Below are 21,914 nucleotides of genomic sequence, written 5' to 3'. Positions count from 1 at the left end.
AAAATAGTGGATAAATATACAGTAGAATATAAGTATATCACCGTTCTTACTCAGGCACAGTTCTTAAAAAAACAAAAGAAAGAAGAAAAATCAGCGAGGATCAAAGCAAACCGGTTTGGCACCCAGAAACACACAAATGTGGGGAAAAAAAACAGAAACAGAATGAAATAAGGCAAAAACATAACGAGTCGAGGGCAAATGAGGGCACAGAGGAACTTAATGGGTGGATAGGATTGAAGCACTTAAACATAAACTATGGTACACGTACGGCACTTCTCTCTCTCTCGTGGGAACCAGATGTTCTTGTTTTAAAAAAAAAAGGAAAAAAAGAGAATTTTTTTCTTGCAGCAACTAACAGGAGTTCCTACTTCACAGCTGGAGCTTCATCTTTACAAGTGTTTGTGGCAGCTGAGGTAGGCACTCCGAGAACACGAGAGCTTCTCTTTTTTCTTTTTTGTCTTTTAACAGGTGAATCACACAGGAAATCTGCACACGCCATCAAAAAAAAAAAATCAAACCATGAATGCTCTAGAAAATATCTACACAACAGTCACCACTCGGCATGAGTCACGCAAACAGACGCGCACGACCGGGTAAAAACGCGTGTTCACTCGGCCTCTACAAATAACAGCAGAGCGGTGTGACCACAGTGCTCGTACAAGCTGACACACACAAAAAAGTCGCCTGCTGTCTTTAAAAAAAAAAAAAAAAGCAACAACAACAAAAAACCCCTACGCTCCCACAAAGCGGTAAATGAAGTAGTGACTAAATTCAAACACCGCTTACGGTCCGCTCCGCACACAAACACACCGCAGTACCTTTTAAAGACCACTTTGATACGGCAGTGACAGTGGTGGGAGGGCGAGCATTCGTTTTACAGCAATGAGAGGGAAAAACAGCGAGGCTGCGGCGCGATGAGGAGATAAACGAAAAGAAGTGCCTGGCTTTAGTTTGTTTTGTTTTTACAGATTCATACAACTGAAGGTCCTCTCTGCATCAAGAGACCCTGGGTTTCTGAAGCCACGTCCTGTTACAAAACGCCACTGACTGTGGGAGTAATCAATGGTGGCGACAGGCGGTTGTGCCATCCGGGCAGCAGCAGTTACTGACTTGAGTGTGTTTTGATTGTGTGTGCCTGAGGACTGCACGCAAACAGAACCATATGCAGCGAGAGTGCACGCGGGCGCACCTCAACAAGCTCTATATACAGGTGTCAGGGGGTATAAATTACTGTTCTTTGTACATCGGCGTGTGTGTCTGTGAGATCAGCACGTCATTTACACTGCGGCTAGTTGTCAGCTGACCCGGTGGCGAAGAGAACTCTCTGGTCAGTTCTGGCCAGCTTGGCAGGCGGCTCCAGAGACTCCTCTCCGAGCACGGCCCCGTCTGAGGGAAGGGACAGCTCCTGACCTTCTTCATCACTCTCCTCCTCCTCTTCTTCTTCCTCTTCTACAACAGACAGCATAACAGAGATGGTTACCAGCAAAGCTTAGAGCACAGGTGTCAGTTAAGACGAGCTACAGCAGAATCAGTGCAGACCTTTATCCGGATCCAGCTGGTTCAGACCTCGGCCTAAGCTGGCAAACTAATGGCAAGAGGGGATTTGGTTAGTGGTGTAAATGTGGCTTACACTATTATATGAATGTATTTGCATTTCTGGATCCGTGTATGTTGATACCTCTCCCATAACAGCAATGGGGGTCTCTCCTTTAGCCTGGGCCACTCTGTGCTCGATAAGGTAGTACATGTACTCGTCGTATAGCAGACGAATCAGGTGAAAGGATCCGAAGCTGGCGGCACTCCGCAGGGTGAGGTCTCTGATTACCATGGAACTGAGGAACAGAAATGGGAAACAAGCCACTCTTCATACATGTACCACTTCTCTAACTTACAAACAGAAACTGCTTTTTTCCTCTATCTCATTGCTTTACTGGGACAAGGTTGACACCACAAGTCGAGTCGGTGACTTATTTACTCAATTTGAGTATTTGATAAGTTCCTTCAATAAAGCTGTGTGATGTGGGGTGGTTTGGATTTTAAATTTCAGCTCTGCTATTTATTCCAGACAGGTCTGAGAGCGATTCAGAGCCTTCGGATTTCCATCCAGTCTCCAAAGGAGGCAAATGAATGGCAACTGACTTGTAATGACCTGCTTGACTAAGACCCTGCTTATGGGATGAGCTTGGTTTTATATATATTTATATAAATAAATAAATTAAATTCCCCACTCGCCCTTTATCCTTCTTTATCTTTATCCTTCAAGCTCATGTCTCTACCAGAGGCCTAGGAGCTTGAGGGTCCTGTGCACACACACACACACACACACACACATATATATATATATGCATATCCTTGCTTTTTTTTTTTATCACTATGGCATATGTGCATAGGAAGGTATATGGATGCATACTTACGATTACAGCATAGAGGTGGATGAGGATTATTGTTACTGTTACTTTTAGCATTTATTTAGGAATATGGTTATAATGAGTAGTACACTCATCCTTTTATCTCTACTATCCTAGTGATTGTTTTCTAGTTTGTGTTGTTATTGTAAGTATTCTATGTCCTTGTCTTGGTTATCACTTTTTAAACTGCTCTCTTGTTTTGTTAATTTTAAAAAATCCAGTCATTTAAAATTTGGACAGTTTTGATGATTATCTTGTGATTATTACAGTTAGCAATGACTTAACAAAGTACAGACTAGGTTTGTTTTAACTTCAGGACTAAAGCCTGCAGCTCAAACTGAATACAACATCACAAAAAATAATGCAAACTGACAAAGGCCATTTTAGCCCTGTATACTTCAGCTCTAAATTACTGGCTATTGTGCACTCGTACACTCCTCCTTCATCATTTTTACCAGACATTTAGCTCAAAAGAGGAGAATAAAGATCCAACCAAATCAAATCTATCAACACAAATAAAAATGGACTCAGAAAAGGTCAGGAGAGGCAGAACTTGGAATTCATTCTTTCTGACTGCTCCCCACCTGTAAAAGGACCACTTGAGCAGAAAGAGCTTGGCAGCTTTAGGGAAAGCAGGGCTCTGTTGGTAGGGCTTTAGGACCTGGGAGACCACACCGTCAAGCCACGCGGCCCACTGCTCCAGTGAGTTCTGCTGCTGGAGGGTCAGCTTGAAGTCCTGCTCGAGCCGCTGGACCACACGGTCTTCGCACCGGCACACCCATGAAGCCTGCTCCTACAAAAGCACAAACAGGGAGAAAAAGGCAAAGTGTCATTATAGGGCAGTCACATCTGCACCAGTAAAAGAGGCTGGATGACCTTATATTTATAAACAGCAGCAGATGATGGAACTTAAACCACGCACTAGCACTAAGTTTACTGTTCAGTATCTGAACATATAATCAGGCGGAAGAAGCAGTTTCTTAGAAAAACCAAGTGAGCTTCCTGAACAGTAAAATAAAAAAGAGACACTATGACGGAAGTTGGATAAACAAATAACACATGAAACCTCAGTGTAACCACAAGCTACAGAGTCAGCTGCAAAACCAAAGCGGCATTCAACCACTGACAATGTCATCAGCGCGATTTAATGAGAATGCTGCTAGACACTGAACCGACCTGGACGTTGGCAAAGTCGACGCGGTTGAGGTCGGACAGCATCTGATTGATCTGAGCCGTGTTCTGGAGGACAGCACGGGCTGCCTGGGCCAGGTGGTTCAGACTGGTGTAGCGGCGCAGGGTCTGAGCAAAAGCATTGGCTGATGTGACCTGAGAGAGGAGGAAGACGACGGGTCACAAAAAGATGCATATCAATATTTTCACAAATATCCGTATATAACAGATGTTTTCTGTGATAGCTGCTCACATCTGCTGTCATTTATTTACTTTGATGGAACCTCTTTTTTCCCTTCTTCACAAAAGCTGCACCGCAGAGCTTTTATATAAATTCAACTCTAGCTCCTGCTCACAAAAATCTAATAATGTCTGAGCTTAGAGTCCCACACAATAAGACGATGTTTTTGTCATGCCTGAAAAGACTGTTTGCTCCATGGCTCAGAAAACAAGCGGTTCCATCAGCGCCAAGCTAATAATGGAGGGCTTTACCTTGATGCGGACCATTTCCTCAGGGATGTTCATCATGGCATTGGTCAGCCAGCTCTCCAGGCTCTTGGCAAAGTTGCGAATGGCTTGAGTTAAGGCACCTGTGGGCAGAAATGGGTCTGTCACTGCTAGAGTGGGAAAACGATTATCTAATGTCTAGACAATTAGCCAAGGTTCTGCTGGTCAAAGATTTTTCAATTTTTATTTATTTTCTTTTTGGCATTACAGCTGAATAACCAGACTTGTATCCACTTTATGTGGATGTGGAACATTTTTTTCTCTGGCAGCATTGTGATGGGAAAGAAAATGACGAATATTCAAAAGGGAACTGTTCAAGGTCTTAAAAGTTAAACTCTGACTAAAACTATAACCGAAACCAGAAGAAATAAGTGTAGCTGCCAGTAAGGGCAGCGCAATGGGTACACGTGATGGAAAACAGTGTATTCTTTCACTACACATCCAAAAGGCTGTCAGGAGGATCTTTGCTCCCTAGTTGGCTCATTTCAACAACTTTAAATTGGCACTGAGTTTTAGGAATAGCTCTTTATTTGTATAAACACACTCTGTAGGCACGGATAAGCATGCTTACATGGTTCACTACATAATCAGTCTTCCTATAGAGCCTTACTGGGGATGGGTCTGAGGACATCAGGGATGAGGATTTCCACCAGGCCCTGGTAGAGGCTGTTGTCACAGTCGCGGCTCCAGCGCAGCACTGGCTCATATTTGCACAGCAACACCAGGCAGGACTTAGGGAGACGCTTCTCTGACTCATCGTGACTGCCGAGGCGCACACACACGCACACACAGTTTGTATGGAAATAGTAATGCTACGGCAACAGACAAATGTTTTTACTATCTTAGGACACAATCTGGATCTTGAATGAACGCCTGCCTGTGGAGTACAATCACTCACACGGCCAACGTGGCATCTCCGGCCTGACTTTGGCTGAACCTCCAGAAGGTCTTCCACAGAGTCTCCACTAGGGTAAACTGCAGGTTAACCATCACATCGAGAATAGCCTGAAAGAACGGAAAGAAAAGAATCCATACATCGAAGAATCGAAGACTGAGGACAAATAGATTATTGGGGTGGGGGTAGTGGGGCAACTGGAGGAACAAAGGAGAGGAAAACAACATTCTGCATTTCTGGATTTTGCTTTCAATGTGGTCTTCCTAACCTTAAAACTCATCTTCACCACTACATCTTTAAGAACTTGACATTTTGATCAAATTACAGTCGGTTTTTCCCACTAAAAGGTTATAATTGGTGTAATTTCATTTAGAGTAGTCCTGCAGTGATTCACAGAAAGGAACTACACACAAAGGAAAAACTTCAGTAAATAGTCAGTGGGTTCCAATTTCGGTTACCTCACAATGTTCTCTGTACAGCAGCTGAAAGCTCTTTATGTGCTCCAGCTCAATGCCCTCTGGCAGAGACTTCCCCTGGAGATCGATCTCTGGGAACTCTGGGAGAGCTCTGGATGCATCTGGACACAGGACAAAGGAGCAGTGGATACTAAGAGAGAAATCCCATTAACTGCACAGAGTAATCAACATTTATGTGAATGCCACTAAATGTGCTTAGATGGACATGCCTGTTGTGGTTTAGCTCATAGTAGGAGGGATGTGGCATTTAAATGTTGGTAATGAGATTGTCTTTTTACATTATGTTCAGATTAAAAACATATAATCCGTCCATCCATTTCCATCTGCTTATCCAATTCAAGACCCTGAATTGGATAAGTAGGTAGGTCTCGAACAAACCTGGACATATTGCCAGTCTGTCACAGGGCAAACACACAAAGACACAACCATTTAAACTCACATTCACACCTATGGCTAATTTAGAATCACCAGTTAACCCAGCCCCTCTAACTGCATGTGTTTGGACTGTGGGAGGAAGCCAGAGAGAACCCATGCAAACACGGGGAGAACATTCAGACTCCACAAAGAAAGGCCACAACCAAATATGCTAGATTCAAACCCAGGACCTTTTTGCTGTGAGGCAACAGTGCTAACTACCATCCTGCCTTACACATATAGAAATAGCCATCCATCCATTCTCTTCTGCTTATCCAATTCAGGGTTGAAAGGGGGCGGGGGGGGGGGGGGGGGGGGGGGCTATTCCAGCTGTCTTAGGGCAAGAGGTGGAGTACACCCTGGACAGGTCGCTCGTGTGTTGCAGGGCTAACACATAGACATAGACAACCATTTGCACTCACGTTCACACCTATGGGCAATTTAGACAAACACGGGGACAACCTGCAAACTCCACACAGGAAGATCCTGTCCTGGTGATGAAATTGAATCTCCTTGCTGTGAGGCTCTGAGTGTTAACCACTGCACCGCCAGCACAGCAGCATATAGAAATGTTAAACATATATCAGGTGTAAAAATCCCATCATGCTATCAAACAAAGGAACTACGCAATTCAAGTAAACACAGCAGCATAAGTATAGCCCTGTGTGCTATATGCTTACATAAATAGGAAACCATGCCTTATATACTTGTAATAAACTGTTACAGCAGATTCTGTTACTGGATTTGACAGTCCGTTAACAGGGCATGGAGGTCCTTGCTGCTAATAAAAATGAAGGCTTCCCAAAAAGCCTAAAACCTAAAGATGAGGAGACACACTTTGTCAGGCCAAATTAACAATTTACTTCACAGGGAAAAGCAAGTTCAAAGACTGGTGCTGTGTCAGGCACAGCCCATGCACTCTAAACAACCACATACTGTAATGCAAGGTCCTCACAACAAGCCCTGAGAGCTTACAAGAATATTTTGCTTGCTCACTCTTGTGACTCAACCAAATTAACATTAAAAAAAAAAGCAGCACTCACTAACAAGTGTGTTCATTGTTTACTAAGCTCACCAAGGAACTGTTGGTACTGCTGAACCTGGGTGCTGATATCCACGTGGCCCGATCCCTGCTGCTGTTGCTGCTGCTGACCTGCTCCTGCTGCCGTTCCATTGGTCATTCCTTCCACCTTATGAACAGGCTTCAACCTGATAGGTAGGGAGCGAAAAAGCACATCAGGCATTCATGTCTAGACAAAGGTGATAAATAATGAAGTGAAATGAAATTGTAATTCAGTCTTATAATAAGAGCAGCAGATGCCCAGAGCCGCGAGAAGAATGGAAGACATGGTGTGAGAGATGGAGAAAAAACAGGAGCCGGTGGCAAAAACCGTATGAGGTAGAAAAAAGGTCAACTGTGTAATGATAGAGAAGATGCGCTTGAATGTGTAGACATTTCTGTGGATACCTCTGTTTCTGTGAGAACGGCTGTTGCCTCATAGCCAGGTGTTGTTGGTCTTCCATCAGCCGGAGAAGAGAAGAGCCCGCTTTGATTCTCAGCCCATAATAGTGGTATTTAGAATTACCCCTAACAGGAAGACAAATGTGGTTTGACTTTTATTTTTAAAAGAGCCTAACTCTATAGAGAGCATAGTGTTTATGCTGTCTGTTTAAAGCCACATGTATAGTCTTACTATACACTGAATTAGAATTTCATAAAACACAAAGTATTTGCACCCATAGCACTAAATACTTTTAAAAAGTCATTTCACTAGCTCACTCACTCTCCCACACACATGCTGTCTGTCTTCATCACTACCCACATGTCTTCCTACACAAGGCAAACATTTCCCAATGCTCCAGAGAGCTTTATAGATGTTCCTAGAAAAATTAAAACAAAACAACACAAAAAAAACTGCATTTCTGCTGGAAACTAATTTAAGGTACACCAATCAAGCATAACATATGACCACCTGCCTAATATTGTGTTGGTCCCCCTTTTTCTGCTGAAACAGCCCTGATATGTCGAGGCTTGGGCTCCACTAGAGCCCTGAAGGTGTGCTGTGGTATTTGGCACCAAGAGGTTAGCAACAGATCCTTTAAGTCCTGTAAGTTGCGAGGTGCGGCCTCCATGGATCGCACTTGTTTAACTAGCACAATCCAAATTCTTGGGAATTGGGAGGCCAAGTCAACACCTCAAAATTGTTGCTGTGCTCCTCAAACCTCAAACCAACCAGAGCACGTTATTCTGCTGAAAGAGTCCACAGCCATCAGGGAGTACTGTTTCCATGAGAGGGTGTACTGTGGCTATGCAGCCCCACACACAACGAGCTGTGATGCACAGTGCATTCTGACACCTTTCCATCAGAACCAGGATTAAGCTACAGGAACGGTACCGTGGCTGCATCAAACCACAATCAGCCTTGGCCGCCCATGATACTGTCATCATAACAGTGGTTCACTATTGTTCCTTCCTTGGACCACTTTTGATAGATGCTTACCATTGGAGACTGATAACAACCCAGCTCCAACCCAGTTTTCTAGCCATTACAGTTTGGCCCTTTCAAACTCAGAGAAATGCTTTTGCTTCTTGCTTTTAGCACATCGACTTTGAAGACAAAATGTGCCACGGTGAAGAGACAATCAGTGATTTCACTTTACCTGTCAGTAGTCAAATCTTATGCCTGATTGGTGTGTGCATGCATAGCATTACGCACGTCAGTTACATGGAGACTACTGGTGTCTGGTGAAATGAACGGAGGACTACTGGGTTTGTGCTCCTGACATGCATCACTGCAGCAGAAAAGGCCACAGTGGAATGTGTGATGTGTTTGTCTGATCTCTCCTCTGTGGTCTTCCTCTTCTCCTCCTGCCTGGCAGCTCCATCTTCAACATCTTTTGTTCAATATATTCACTATCCGTCCTCTGCAGATGTTCAGACCATCTTAGCCTTGACTTTCTAACTTTCAAAACCACTCAACTTAAGTTGTCCCTCTTGGTCACTATCAATGAAAATCCTAGCAACTCTGCCTCCTGTCTTTTTGTCAGCATCACCATCTCAAAGCCATAAATCATAGAAGTTCCCTCTACCAACTTGTAAACATTTTCCTTCACAAACCCTTAGCATTTGTCTCCACCCACTCGACCCTGTCTGTCCTGTCTTCTTCACCTCTCTCTTTACTAATGGATATAAATGGGTTGCATATATATTTTTTACCCTATGAGTTTGGGTGACTACACAGCTTACCGAGTGCCCAGACGCCGTGTGCGTAGCCCCATGAACACAGATCTTATGAGTTTCCCGAATGACGCAGCATTAACAGGTTCTAGCTTCTGCTCCTGGCAGTGCAGCAAGTAATGGCAGTAAAGGGTGGAACGGGGCAGACTCACTCCTTCAGCTGTCTCATAGTTGTCCAGCAACCACTGTACCTGACACACAGGCAATGGAACAAAGAAAATAGCTGGTGCAGTTAGCAAAGCCAGCATATACAGATATACAGAAAAACATAGAGCAACAGATAAATGCATAACTATTACCACACATATCACACCTTTGAACAGATACATGTACATGACATGCACACAGACGCACACACGCACACACACACAGATTTCTCTGGTATTTGTATTATACAAACGCAAATCCATTCGTATTTACAGTCCGTCTGTCATTCAGGAATGAAAACACAAATACATCTGTTTGCGTGCCGTGGCATACAACTTTGGTATGCAATGAATCAATGACCTGGAGTACTGATGGGATGCCGGCCAGACATGTTTTGGTTATGGCCATTGTATGGGGGTTCAATATGATGAATTTGGGATGAACAGTATAGTGTCAAGGCATTTCAGGCAAATTAAAAATGCCCCTCATTACATGCACTGCAATGGTATGAAAATGATGAGGTCATGGTTTTGTTTTCTTTGAGGAAATCACAGTTAAAGCAAAATAAATAAATAAATAAAATTTCAGCTAACATTTTTTGCTCCTAATCTCCAAATTGTTCACTTGTGTTTTCCACTTTGACAAAACTCAAACTATGACGTCATCAGTGTGCGCCACCAAAAGGGGGGGTTGTGTGGATGAGAACAGAATGAGAAGAAATTCCTGCGCTTGGCGCCTCTGCATACCTTCTTGTCTGCCGACGGCACGCTACTCTCCTCGCCCTCTGTAATACTCACAGTGGCCGGAGAGGCGCGGGCAGTGTGTGAGTAGTTCTGACTGTTGCCAGCTGCCGACCCGCTGCTGCTGCTGCTGCCGCCGCTGCCCAGCATGTAACCCCCCTGGATCACATAACTGCCTGCCGCGCCGCCGTTGGTCCCTGCCCCTTCTCCGGCCCCGTTGGTCGTGCCGCCTGCCGTCACCACTGTGGCCCCTCCCCCCGCCGCGGTGGTAGGCTGGGCCACGAACATCGAGACGCCCGCTGTGGTGCCGGCTGTCACGGACACAGTCAGAGGTGTGCCGGGCGTGGAGGCCTGGGTGCCGGAAGTCGGCTGACCTTCGTAATATGGAGCGGCGGTGGTCTGGGTGTACAAAGGGGTGTCGGTGTAAGGGAAGGTGCCGGAGCGACTGGATGAGAGACATGCAAAGATGGGTTACAAAACCAAGCAGCCGAAGAAAGAAGTAAGACAAAGAAAACAATAATTCTGTGTGGACAAGTGTTAGAAAATGAGGTTCATTCTAACATGGTGCTGGTGGTGTAGTTGTTGTCTTCTCCTTCAACATACTGCACTTGATTGGTGTACACATGTTGCACTGGCACTGATGTGAGCTGCTGCTGGACCTAAGGAGTGAGCGCGCACACACACAGACACACACACACACACACACACACCAAAATCCAATAAATCCTCAGCCATCTTATTGAACCACATCAACTCTTTCATCCTTTAGAATCTTAATATCTTTCATGTCCGGCCTTGTTTTTGCACTACAAACATTTCTTATACTGACAGCTTCTCTGTCCACTCATCTTTGTAGCAGCAGATTCCCTCGTGTCCCTGACCTACTTGGAAAGCGGCGGTTGCTGTGTGCAGAGGTGGCTGATTGGGACCTGAGCTGAGGATGGCAGGGTAGCCTATCTCTCTCTCAGCATGCACAGAGAGCATGCACAGTGACTGCCAATACTCATCCAAGGGGAGGTAGACGGGTTTGCAGCAGTAGCCGTTTACGCAGTCTGCTGACATCCAGGCAAGGCAGACTGACTCCTCTGCCTCATGACGCAGCTGCCAATCTTCTAGTTTCCTATCCCTGACTAAACCGGTCACCTCCGTGCTAAGGGGAAGCTGAAAAGTTGCAGATTTGACCACAGAAACGATGAGCTGACTAATACTGAGCCAAAACACAAGGAAGTTGCAAAGTTTTGTACGCATCACAAGTCACATTGATCACACATTTAGTGAAGTGAAGCTGTGATGACTAGCTCGCATTTACACACTGGTTAGTGAAAGCATAAGTTATTTTCAGACATCACGTATATGCCATCACCACTGACAAACTCCACTGGGAGTTTGGCTTACCTCCTGGGTGATGTGGACAGGCTGTAGACTGGTGACGCTGAGCTGTGTGCCTGGCTCAGTTTTGGCAATCTGGGAGGTGGCCTGCACCACTGACCTCTATTGAGATGAAGAGAAGATTCAAGAGCAAAGAAAACAACATAACATAACATAGACGGACATAACCATGTATGTGTGCAAATTTTACCTGCTGAGCTGTCTGCACCTGCTGAACAACTTGTGTGGGGACTCCAGTCTGCACCACAGCTGGAGGTGGACTGGAGTCTGACACACTGTCATTTGAGTGAAGGGAACCCTCTGAAAGATAAAGAGGGTATCTTAGTACCTGCACAAATTAGTGATATTATTTCTACTTCATTAAGCTGATCATACACTGCCTCTCATCTCTTGCTACAGCTGATTAATAATAAAGTGGTAACACTAATGGTGTAATAAAGCAGATAAAATCATGTCTTTAAACACATAAAAGTATGCACAAATCAAAAATCTCCCACCTAAAAAAACATTTGCACTTAATTATTTGTCAACTTTTTGCTTGAAAAACCTTTATGAAAACTAATGATAGTAATAAAAAAAAAAAAACATATTTTAAAGACACAATTAAAATTGACCACAGAGGATAAGCCTGTGACTGTAACACAGTTTTACTTCATTCGCCACACACCCTTATACCAAACTGGGATTATCCGGTATGTGAGCCGAGCGTTTTTGTCTTTACAAATACTTGACTGTACAAGTCGAATTCAATAAGTCGGGCAAAATCAGGTATTTCTGCTGCAGCTAATTACTAGTTTACTTACCTTCCACTTCTAGAACCTGTGCATTAAACTCCACGCCTCACCCTTTTTGATTTTGTCCCTATAAATCAAATCTGCTTTGTCAAATAAAATGATGAGTCTGAAAAACCCCTTAAGATAAATTCTCATCATCCATTGTGAAACACCTCTGACTGGTTAACTTCAGGCCTTGCGCCAACAGATCTTTATTTGTGATGTGTTATATGACTGTGGGGTGGCAGATAGAGACATATTTACACAGTCTGAAGCAAGGAACTTCTAGGACACTTGTGTTATGATATAATAGCTCTTGTCTAGACTGTCAACATTTAACTTTAGTAATCACACTGTTAAATGGATACAGTCTTATCTATCAGATAGAAAACAATGCGTGCAAATAAAGAATAGCAAGTCACCCTATCTTTACTGTACGCAAGGTGTCCCCCAGGGTTCAATTCTAGGCCCCCTGTTATTTTCACTTTATGTAAATGACTTGCCTAATGTGTGCAAAAATGTGGACACATCCGATACGTATGCGGATGATACGGTAATTTTTACGCAAGCCAAAACTGCTGATGATGCCGCCCATCAGCTTTCACTGGCATTACATGATTTACAAAAATGGCTGAATGACTCATGCTTGTGCCTTAATTTTAAAAAGGCCGTATCAATGTTTTTTAGTAAACCTAAAACAACCGTGGCTGCAGTAAAAGTTTGCTTGGGTGCACAAGAATTAATTAATGTTGAGGAATTTAAGTATTTGGGAGTGCTACTAGACTAAATTATCCTTTAAAAAACACATTGAAAAAGTAGTGAAAACTGTAAATGTTAATATACAGAACTTTAGACATATCTGCACATCATTAACAGACACAGCAGCGATTACATTCCTGCACTCAATGATACTGGCTCATATTGAATATTGTATTACAAGTTGGTCCTATACGAGCTCTGCTGCTATTGGGACAATTGAAGTATGCTACAAAAGAGCATTGAAAATATTAGATAAAAAACCTTTTTCATATCACCATTGTCAAATTTTAGAAAAATACAAGTTTTTAAATTTTACTAATTTCAAATTATTTAAATCTGCCTGTCTAATATACAAAGTTATACATGGTCTGGCGCCTCCACCAATGAGTGATTTTATTAAACAAAAGTCTACCAGTGTTGCCGGGTCTCAACTGACTCGAGCCACTGTTAGAGGTGATTGTGAACTGGCATTCAGGCGGACCACCTTTTCACAGAATGCTTTGTCATATCAGGGAGTGAGATTCTGGAATAGTCTTCCACTGTCAGTGAGGGAAAGTACAAGTCTCCCCATCTTTAAGAGTCACTTAAAAGGGCAGCTGAGGGACACACAAACATGTAATCATGTTTAATAATCATGTTTTATATTGGACGGGAAAAAGAGTTAGTGTATTACAAAAAGGGAAACAACTGTTAGTGCAATGGGTGAACGCAATATCACGATGGTCAGGGCATGTACAATACTGGGTTTTGTGCAATATAATTGATGTGTTTCCGTTATTGTTATTGTTATTGTTGTTGTTGTTATCTATACTGTCCTCTGTGTCCACTCTCCTTGTCACTGTTTGTGCTACAGGGAGTGCAGAATTATTAGGCAAATGAGTATTTTGTCCACATCATCCTCTTCATGCATGTTGTCTTACTCCAAGCTGTATAGGCTCGAAAGCCTACTACCAATTAAGCATATTAGGTGATGTGCATCTCTGTAATGAGAAGGGGTGTGGTCTAATGACATCAACACCCTATATCAGGTGTGCATAATTATTAGGCAACGTCCTTTCCTTTGGCAAAATGGGTTAAAAGAAGGACTTGACAGGCTCAGGAAAGTAAAAAACAGTGAGATATCTTGCAGAGGGATGCAGCAGTCTCAAAATTGCAAAGCTTCTGAAGCGTGATCATCGACCAATCAAGCGTTTCATTCAAAATAGTCAAAGGGGTCGCAAGAAGTGTGTGGAAAAACCAAGGTGCAAAATAACTGCCCATGAACTGAGAAAAGTCAAGCGTGCAGCTGCCAAGATGCCACTTGCCACCAGTTTGGCCATATTTCAGAGCTGCAACATCACTGGAGTGCCCAAAAGCAAAGAAAGGTGGCTATATTGGTCGCTGATTTGTTTTTGTGTTGTTTTTGAATGTCAGAAATGTATATTTGTGAATGTGGAGAGGTTATATTGGTTTCACTGGTAAAAATAAATAATTGAAAGGGGTATATATTTGTTTTTTGTTAAGTTGCCTAATAATTATGCACAGTAATAGTCACCTGCACACACAGATATCCCCCTAAAATAGCTAAAACTAAAAACAAACTAAAAACTACTTTCAAAAACATTCAGCTTTGATATTAACGAGTTTTTTTGGGTTCATTGAGAACATGGTTGTTGTTCAATAATAAAATTATTCCTCAAAAATACAACTTGCCTAATAATTCTGCACTCCCTGTAGTATAATGTGATCACTGTTTTTGTCCTTGTCACATGACCTGTAAATAGTGTCTCTGTATGTTTTTACTAACTTGTGTTTAACACCAACCTGCCGGAGGGTCTGCAGATGGAAATTAGCCTAAGGCTATAATCTGGCATATTTACATTTGTTAAAATGTTCATTAATATGTATTGCCCCTCTTTCTAAAAAATAAATAAATAAAATAAATATTTAATTGGGATCACATGCACTGTTAGTGCAGAAAGCCTTTACCTGTGACAGTAACAACGATGTACTGTGGAGTGCTCTGAGCATTTCCTGACTGCGTGGGGGAGCCCTGGATCTCTGCAGTCACATACTGCGTCTGAGCTGGCTGGGCTTGCACTGTGGACTGGGTCTGACTAGCAGCGGGCTTTTGGGTGGTGATGGAAGCGGCTTGCTCTGTGGGAGTAGTTTGGCCTGTGGGTGTGACCACAGAGGGAGCAGCCACAGTAGTCTGAATCTCAGCCAAAAATTGTGGGGCAGTTACAGGGGTGGAGCTGGCATCAGGTTGACCCGTTGTCACAGTGACAGCAGTCCCCTGAGTTTGGGCCGCTGGCTGGATCTCACCTACGTAGCCTGTAGTGGCCATTACAAGAGCAGGGAATCAGGCTGGGGAAAAAAGAAAACAAGACAACAAGTTACACATTTTCAACCTAAGCTGTTTGTTTTCAAACTACAGGGTGGGCCATTTAAATGGATACATCGTAATAACATGGGAATGGTTGGTGATATTAAAGTCCTGCTTGTGGTACATTAGTATATGTGAGGGGGCAAACTCCTCAAGATGGGTGGTGACCATGGTGGCCATTTAGAAGTCGGCCATCTTGGATACTACTTTTGTTTTTTCAATAGGAAGAGGGCCATGTGACACATCAAACTTATTGGTAATGTCACAAGAAAAACAATGGTGTGCTTGGTTTCAACGTAACTTTATTCTTTCATGAGTTATTTACAAGTTTCTCTTTGTTCACAGCCATTGACATGTCGAAGAGGTTAACACGTGAGGAGCGGATCGAAATTGTGTTGATATCTGGTGAACGCAGTAACCGGGTCATTGCAGCAGATTTCAATGCAAGACACCCTACGAGACCACCCATCTCCCATGCTGCAGTTAGCAAACTGCTTGCTAAGTTTCGTGAAACTGGTTCAGTGTTGGATTTGCCAAAATGTGGACGCAAGAAAACTGTTACTAATGAAGAAACATCAGTGGCTGTCCTAGCTTCATTCAGCAAGAGCTCACAGCGTAGCACTCGCCGCATGTCACTGGAGAGTGGCATTAGTCGAACATCCCTTCGGCGGATATTAGCTACTCACAAATGGCACCCTTACAAACTCCAGCTACTGCAGCAGCTCAACAAGGATGACCCAGATCAGCACACAGAATTTGCAGAATGGGCAAAACAAAAATTGGAACAGGACCCTCAGTTCACGCAGAAGATTTTGTTCAGTGATGAGGTAAACTTTTATGTGAATGGTGAAGTTAACAAACAAAACCACCGCTATTGGTCTGACACTAACCCACATTGGATGGATCCCTCCAAAACTGTTGGAACAACAAAAGTGATGGTTTGGTGTGGTATATGGGGTACAACGATAGTGGGTCCATTCTTCATCAATGGAAACCTCAAAGCCACTGGATATTTGAAACTGCTACATGATGATGTGCTTCCCTCTTTATGCACTGAAGCTGGCACGTTCCCTGAGTTTTTCCAGCAAGATGGTGCACAACCACATTATGGGTGCCAGGTCCAAGCATTCCTAGATGAACAGTTTCCTGGAAAGTGGATTGGTCGTCGTGGGCCAGTTGAATGGCCCCCAAGGTCTCCCGATCTGACCCCTTCAGACTTTTATCTTTGGGGTCATCTGAAGGCAATTGTCTATGGTGTGAAGATACGAGATGTGCAGCACCTGAAGCTTCGGATACTGGATGCCTGTGCTGGCATTTCTCCTGCCGTGTTGCAATCAGTGTGTGAAGAGTGGGAGAAGAGGGTTGCATTGACAATCCAACACAATGGGCAGCACATTGAACACATTTTATAAGTGGTCAGAAACTTGTAAATAACTCATGAAAGAATAAAGTTATGTTGAAACCAAGCACACCATTGTTTTTCTTGTGACATTACCAATAAGTTTGATGTGTCACATGGCCCTCTTCCTATTGAAAAAACAAAAGTTGTATCCAAGATGGCCGACTTCTAAATGGCCACCATGGTCACCACCCATCTTGAGGAGTTTGCCCCCTCACATATAGTAATGTGCCACAAACAGGACTTTAATATCACCAACCATTCCCATTTTATTATGGTGTATCCATATAAATGGCCCACCCTGTAGTAGACAATGCTGTGTTAAAAAAAAAAGAGGCAATGAGGCAAATTTAGTACAACCAAAATATATACATCATAGGTCCCAGTAAAGGTTACAAATATGTAAACAATCATGAATAAGGAGTCTAACTTGTCAATTGCATAGGTAACATTTAAACAGAAGGTAGGAGGTTAAACTCTATCATAGGAATCAGCATTAGATCACGTCTTTTCTAACAATATTAGCCTGTAATAAGCAGCTCATACACCACACAGATATTTTTACATGCTCATTTCTCACCTAGATGTAAATGAATGCTCGAGGGGGGTGTCTGAAAGTACTATTGTGGCCAGGGCCTCTCAGTGGTGCAACTCATGAGGGGATGCGGGGGAGGAGCATTGATGGGAACAAGCATTTTGGTGTCTCATTACCTGTAATGTGATCGCACCGCCTTTGATGTACATAGGCATGCCCGTAGAACAGCTAGGGAAAATCCCTTACCAAACTGTATTAACGCTACAGTGCTGTCTATTATTTTGCTTTATGTCATGTACACTGTCACCGTAATCCACATTTTTAATACCATAACACAGATAGTTAACTTCTGGCTGTCAATAATTCAAGTCAAATAAACACAGCAGAAAGAAACATTTGTAACTGAAAATGTGTGTTTTCTTCTTTTCAGTTAGATAGTAGGGAGCTTGTTATGAATCTGAACCTGTAAAGGTGTACACTTAGGAGTCTGCGTCAGTGAACAAAGAGGTGAAAGTGAACTGTAACCTAGAAAGCACCTGCAGAACGCCCTCCTTCGCCACGCCCCTTACGTATTAAATGTCCGCCACCTGCCACAGCTTTCTAAACTTTCCGTTAAAAGACAGAACGGCATTTTAGTCAGCCTTCAATTTATTTAACTGCTCAAAACTAACACAAAACACGTCCCTCTATTAATTTTACAATCCCAAATTGGCCTCCCTTCTATTTTGGAAGGGATGGGGGCTGTCGCTAGCTTTATGCACCATATGTGTGTCTAGTCAGCTAACGGAGAAAAACATAAAGTGCAAACCCATCACTGACTGTACATAATTCACCGTTAACAAGATGAGTGTCCGTTTATAGTCAAACAGACGTTGGCTGCGAGCGGCGGCAAGCACTAGCCTGTCGTGACAGCCACTGATGCTAGCTGTGTAGCGAGATAGCAGGATCAGGAAGCTAACTGGTCTCTACAACAACCGCCATTTTGTACCTTTTGCATTTGACATCGCCATAACAACGGCCTGCTTGGGTATGCATCTATGGCTGCGTCGTCATGGCAGGCGAAATTCAGAGTCACACAGATGTGCAGCAAGCAAGCACAAACTATCGCACACTAGAAAGCCCGACCGGTTATCAGAATGACGGCTAGCTTGCAGGCTAACCCCCAGCTAACACTGGGAGGCAGTTGCCTGTTATGGCTACTGAAACAACAAGGGGGAAAAGCAATAGCAGAATTCAGCTGAAGCGTTAGAGGACATAAAATGCTACAGATCATGTTAAGAGCTTCACCTCTGGTTCCACGTGTGTATTTCCCACTGGCAAAATATCTTCTTTTATTTTTATGGCGGTTTCAGTTGTTGTTGTTGTTGATTCTCGTTGCTGGGTTCTTGTCGCCAGGGCTACCGTGGCTATGGCGCTTCGTCCTCACCAGGGCAACTGTTGCTACCCACCCGCTCCCTTCCCTCCCCCTTTGCTGTTGTGATTGGCTGAGAGCTGCCAAATTGTCTTAAAGTGACAGCTCCAGGAAAATTTTACTACAAAGCCTTCCACGCCCATTTGTGGAAAATCCCAGAGGTGGAGGCTCCCAGTTAAATCCCAGTGAAAGTAATAGAATTGTTTGTAGTTTGTTTTTAAATTGGAATAAAATCAATGCACAGCCTATATGGACTGTCATTTAAATTGATCCATCTGGCTACATTCATTCAGTGACTTACCCAAGGGTCCATTAGTAGCCTACCTGAAGAATGGGCTATTGATGTGTTGTTTTATTTTAATATGTTTCTTCCTTTTCTTTACTCTCCTTTTACAATAATGTAAATATCAGTCCATAACAAGACATTACAAAGTGTTTTACAAATAAATGAATACAAGGAAACACAAGGCTATATAAAGACAATGTTCTCATCATACAACATAATTTATACATTTTTTTCCCACACACCACTGGTTTATTTACTGTGGTCTGTAGCATTTTGATATTGCTCCCTTGACCTCCACAGGTTGCCCCAGCATGACAGTGTTTTAACAAGTGTCATGGTGGATACCTTCCCAAAATGTCATTTTGTTAGCTTTGTATCATCACATTAATTACAAATTCAGCACCCCTTTTGTAATTTCCTAAATGAGCGACCTTTGGCTATGCGGATATACAGATAAGAATGTGTTTTATTTGTCTCTGACTCATAATAAGACTTCTGTGTTATCAGACTTTGGAAATGTCACTGGTCCAGTCTCTCGTCTTCAATTCACCTTTTGGCAAAGAGCTAACAGGATGAGTAATTTCCTGCAGAAAAGGTAAGTTCTACATAAAGAATTTTTACGTAGGTTAACTGTGTCAAAGGTGATGTAATGAACTAGGATTGCAAAAACCTGAATGTATGGCTGTAATATTGTTAAATGTCATCAAGACAATTAAAGGCCACATGCGTCGGCAGAACTAACATGTTAATTCTTTAGGGACCATATTTTTTTACAGTGTGTTGGCATTGTTTTTTAATAATACAGTTTTATATGAATTAAATTGGATTTGTTTGAAAAAAAAATTGAACATGTAAAAGTCATTCAGTTTCCAATGGTCTGTGCAGAAAACTACACAAATATGTGCTATACACTGATTAATAACACTATATGTATTTTTTAAGTGCTAAAGGAGATGTATACATGTGTTTGTAAACTTTTTTTCACATTTGATATACAATATGTATATAAAAATGGTTATAATTAGTATACCAAACAGCAATCAAGTAATCTTGTTATAACAGTCTAATTGTGTTTGTCATTGTCAGTGATCTGTACACAATATGGGTTTTCTGGTCTGGTCATTTTATTATATAGAGGGACAAACATTTGCCTAAACTATTAGATTATAGATTCCTCTAACAAACTCATTAACTATGCCACCTTTGGTCTTCTTTTTGTCTCCATAAAGGTCTCCCACTGTATCTCCTGTTCAGATCTGTTCTTCTCTCAGAGGAGGCCTACATGCGCAGTATGCATCTCCTCCTTTTCAGGGGTTCAAACACCTTTATAAAGCGCGCCTGGGTCATCTAAAAAGTCATTGCTTATGCAAAGAGCGAGTTAAACCAAATATTCTCCTCCCACTTCTTGCCTTGCGACTATGTGGAAAGCTGTGGTGCTGGCTGTGTGTCTGCTTGTGGCTGGCGTTCAGCCCATGGATGACCCAGCGTATGGGGTGAAGCTCTGTGGCCGCGAGTTCATCCGGGCAGTCATCTTCACCTGCGGGGGTTCACGATGGAGACGGTCACTCAGGAGTTTAGGTAAGCCCGGTGATATTTCACTTTATTTTTTACCTTTTGCAACCACTTTTAAAATTTCTATTTGTGAATCGAGGTGGCTGTGGCTCAGGTGATAGAGCAGGTTTTCTACCAGTGGATTGATTCCTGACTCCTCCAGTCTCAAGTATTGTTGGGCAAGATGCTGAAACTCACGTTGCCCCGATGCATCTGTCGGAGTGTGTGAATGTCAGAAAGCACTCAGGCATAGATAAAAGCTCTATATGAATGAGTGAATGACACTTGTAGTAGAAAGCGCTTTGAGTGTTCAGCTGAGCAGAGACGTGCAATGTGCCATCCATGACTATGTAAATAATTTAGACTAGTCTTTTTCTGCTCATTTGTGATCATGCAGAGGTATCCAGAGAAATGATGAAAGGAAATCACCTGTAAGTTTAAGTGTAGAATGACTGGCTGGCTGGTTAGAATGGCTGGTTAGCTAGCAATGGATTACATATGATCAGATTACAAAAACCGAGTGACTCCTACTTAATTTTTAGCTTTTTATTATAATTAATGGTAGTATTATTATAGTTGTTGTTCTTGTGTGTTTTTTTTACCTTATTAACTATAATTTTATGACTTTTGCATTTCACATCTCTCTATCTATCTATCTATCTATCTATCTATCTATCTATCTATCTATCTATCTATCTATCTATCTATCTATCTATCTATCTATCTATCTATCTATCTATCTATCTATCTATCTATCTATCTATCTATCTGTATTGTTGTTTAAGATTGAATTTGAGTGTATCCACTGAATTATGTTATTACTTACAAAAAAATGTATGAACTGTTCAGTAAATGACTACAGCTTAAAATGTAATTGCTCTCAGCCCTGAAAGGCTGAAAATGTGATATTCTGAATCAAAGTGCCTTGGTTTTCATTTACTATAATGATGTGCGCTTACTATTCTGAGCTATAAACCACCAAATGTACATTTAAGCATCTAACCCACCAGGCACACTTGGCAACAATCCAGTGGCATCCCACCCTCGCTCCTTCCATCGTATCGTCTCCAGCAATAATGAAATGCAAATAATGCACATATTTTGCTTGGATGCAAGAGAAACCCATTCCTTCATACTTTATTGTTTTTACTCCCACAGATGCTTCAGAGGACCCCTTCACCTCCCCTCAGGATGAACTCTCAGAGGGCTTGAATCACAATTTTGCGGTGGAGAGTCTCCTTCAGAGAAACACAGATCCAAGCTCCGCATCCAGAGACAACCAGGAGGGAGCGTTCAGCCGCTCCACCCGTTCATTCATCACCGAAGAGATACTGGAGGCGCTTCGCAAAGCTGACCGCAAAGGCCGCGATGTGGTGGTGGGTCTCTCCAACGCCTGCTGCAAGTGGGGCTGCAGCAAGAGCGAGATCAGCTCTCTCTGCTGAGGGTCGATA

At 42.7% G+C, this 21,914-nt stretch overlaps 2 protein-coding genes across 7 annotated transcripts; one reads left to right on the top strand and one right to left on the bottom strand.

The window, feature by feature from the left end:
* Positions 1 to 312: 312 nt before the first annotated feature.
* rfx1a (regulatory factor X, 1a (influences HLA class II expression)) lies at positions 313 to 18,656 on the bottom strand. Of its 5 annotated transcripts, XM_085403687.1 has the most exons (19): positions 18,503 to 18,656; positions 14,885 to 15,262; positions 11,575 to 11,684; positions 11,391 to 11,486; positions 10,881 to 11,156; positions 10,557 to 10,654; positions 10,002 to 10,440; positions 9,118 to 9,299; positions 7,339 to 7,458; positions 6,946 to 7,079; positions 5,439 to 5,557; positions 4,984 to 5,090; positions 4,696 to 4,847; positions 4,071 to 4,168; positions 3,585 to 3,734; positions 2,993 to 3,201; positions 1,679 to 1,832; positions 1,540 to 1,585; positions 313 to 1,449 (listed from the first exon to the last, which is right to left on the bottom strand). In XM_085403687.1, exons 2-19 carry the CDS (start codon positions 15,240 to 15,242, stop codon positions 1,289 to 1,291), a joined length of 3,009 nt encoding a protein of 1,002 aa, XP_085259813.1. In that variant the 5' UTR covers positions 15,243 to 15,262; positions 18,503 to 18,656; the 3' UTR covers positions 313 to 1,288. The 5 variants fall into 5 exon arrangements, with proteins under 5 accessions (XP_085259813.1, XP_085259809.1, XP_085259810.1 ...); XM_085403683.1 differs by lacking the exon at positions 10,881 to 11,156; XM_085403684.1 differs by lacking the exon at positions 10,881 to 11,156 and having other exon boundaries at positions 9,118 to 9,293.
* Positions 18,657 to 20,330: 1,674 nt separating this feature from the next.
* rln3a (relaxin 3a) lies at positions 20,331 to 21,905 on the top strand. 2 transcript variants are annotated; one of them, XM_085405179.1, is made up of 2 exons: positions 20,331 to 20,490; positions 21,622 to 21,905. In XM_085405179.1, exons 1-2 carry the CDS (start codon positions 20,331 to 20,333, stop codon positions 21,903 to 21,905), a joined length of 444 nt encoding a protein of 147 aa, XP_085261305.1. The 2 variants fall into 2 exon arrangements, with proteins under 2 accessions (XP_085261305.1, XP_085261306.1); XM_085405180.1 differs by having other exon boundaries at positions 20,331 to 20,499.
* Positions 21,906 to 21,914: the final 9 nt, after the last annotated feature.

Source organism: Rhamphochromis longiceps, linkage group LG4, assembly GCF_057381845.1.
Source record: "Rhamphochromis longiceps isolate RC_006_pf linkage group LG4, R_longiceps_female_GT1.1, whole genome shotgun sequence".
Classification (NCBI taxonomy): Eukaryota; Metazoa; Chordata; class Actinopteri; order Cichliformes; family Cichlidae; genus Rhamphochromis; species Rhamphochromis longiceps.
Note: the sequence above shows the minus strand (reverse complement) of the source record. Positions and strands in the feature narration are given on the sequence as shown.

Excerpts from the sequence above, each read along its gene's own strand:
- rfx1a (XM_085403687.1), bottom strand. The coding sequence starts at position 15,242 with ATGGCCACTACAGGCTACGTAGGTGAGATCCAGCCAGCGGCCCAAACT. Across the intron at positions 11,157-11,390 it reads CTGTCCACATCACCCAGGAG|CTTCCCCTTAGCACGGAGGT; the intron begins GTAAGCCAAACT and ends GCAACTTTTCAG. Across the intron at positions 1,833-2,992 it reads CTCAAGTGGTCCTTTTACAG|TTCCATGGTAATCAGAGACC; the intron begins GTGGGGAGCAGT and ends TCTGTTCCTCAG.
- rln3a (XM_085405180.1), top strand. The coding sequence starts at position 20,331 with ATGTGGAAAGCTGTGGTGCTGGCTGTGTGTCTGCTTGTGGCTGGCGTT. Across the intron at positions 20,500-21,621 it reads CAGGAGTTTAGGTAAGCCCG|ATGCTTCAGAGGACCCCTTC; the intron begins GTGATATTTCAC and ends TTACTCCCACAG.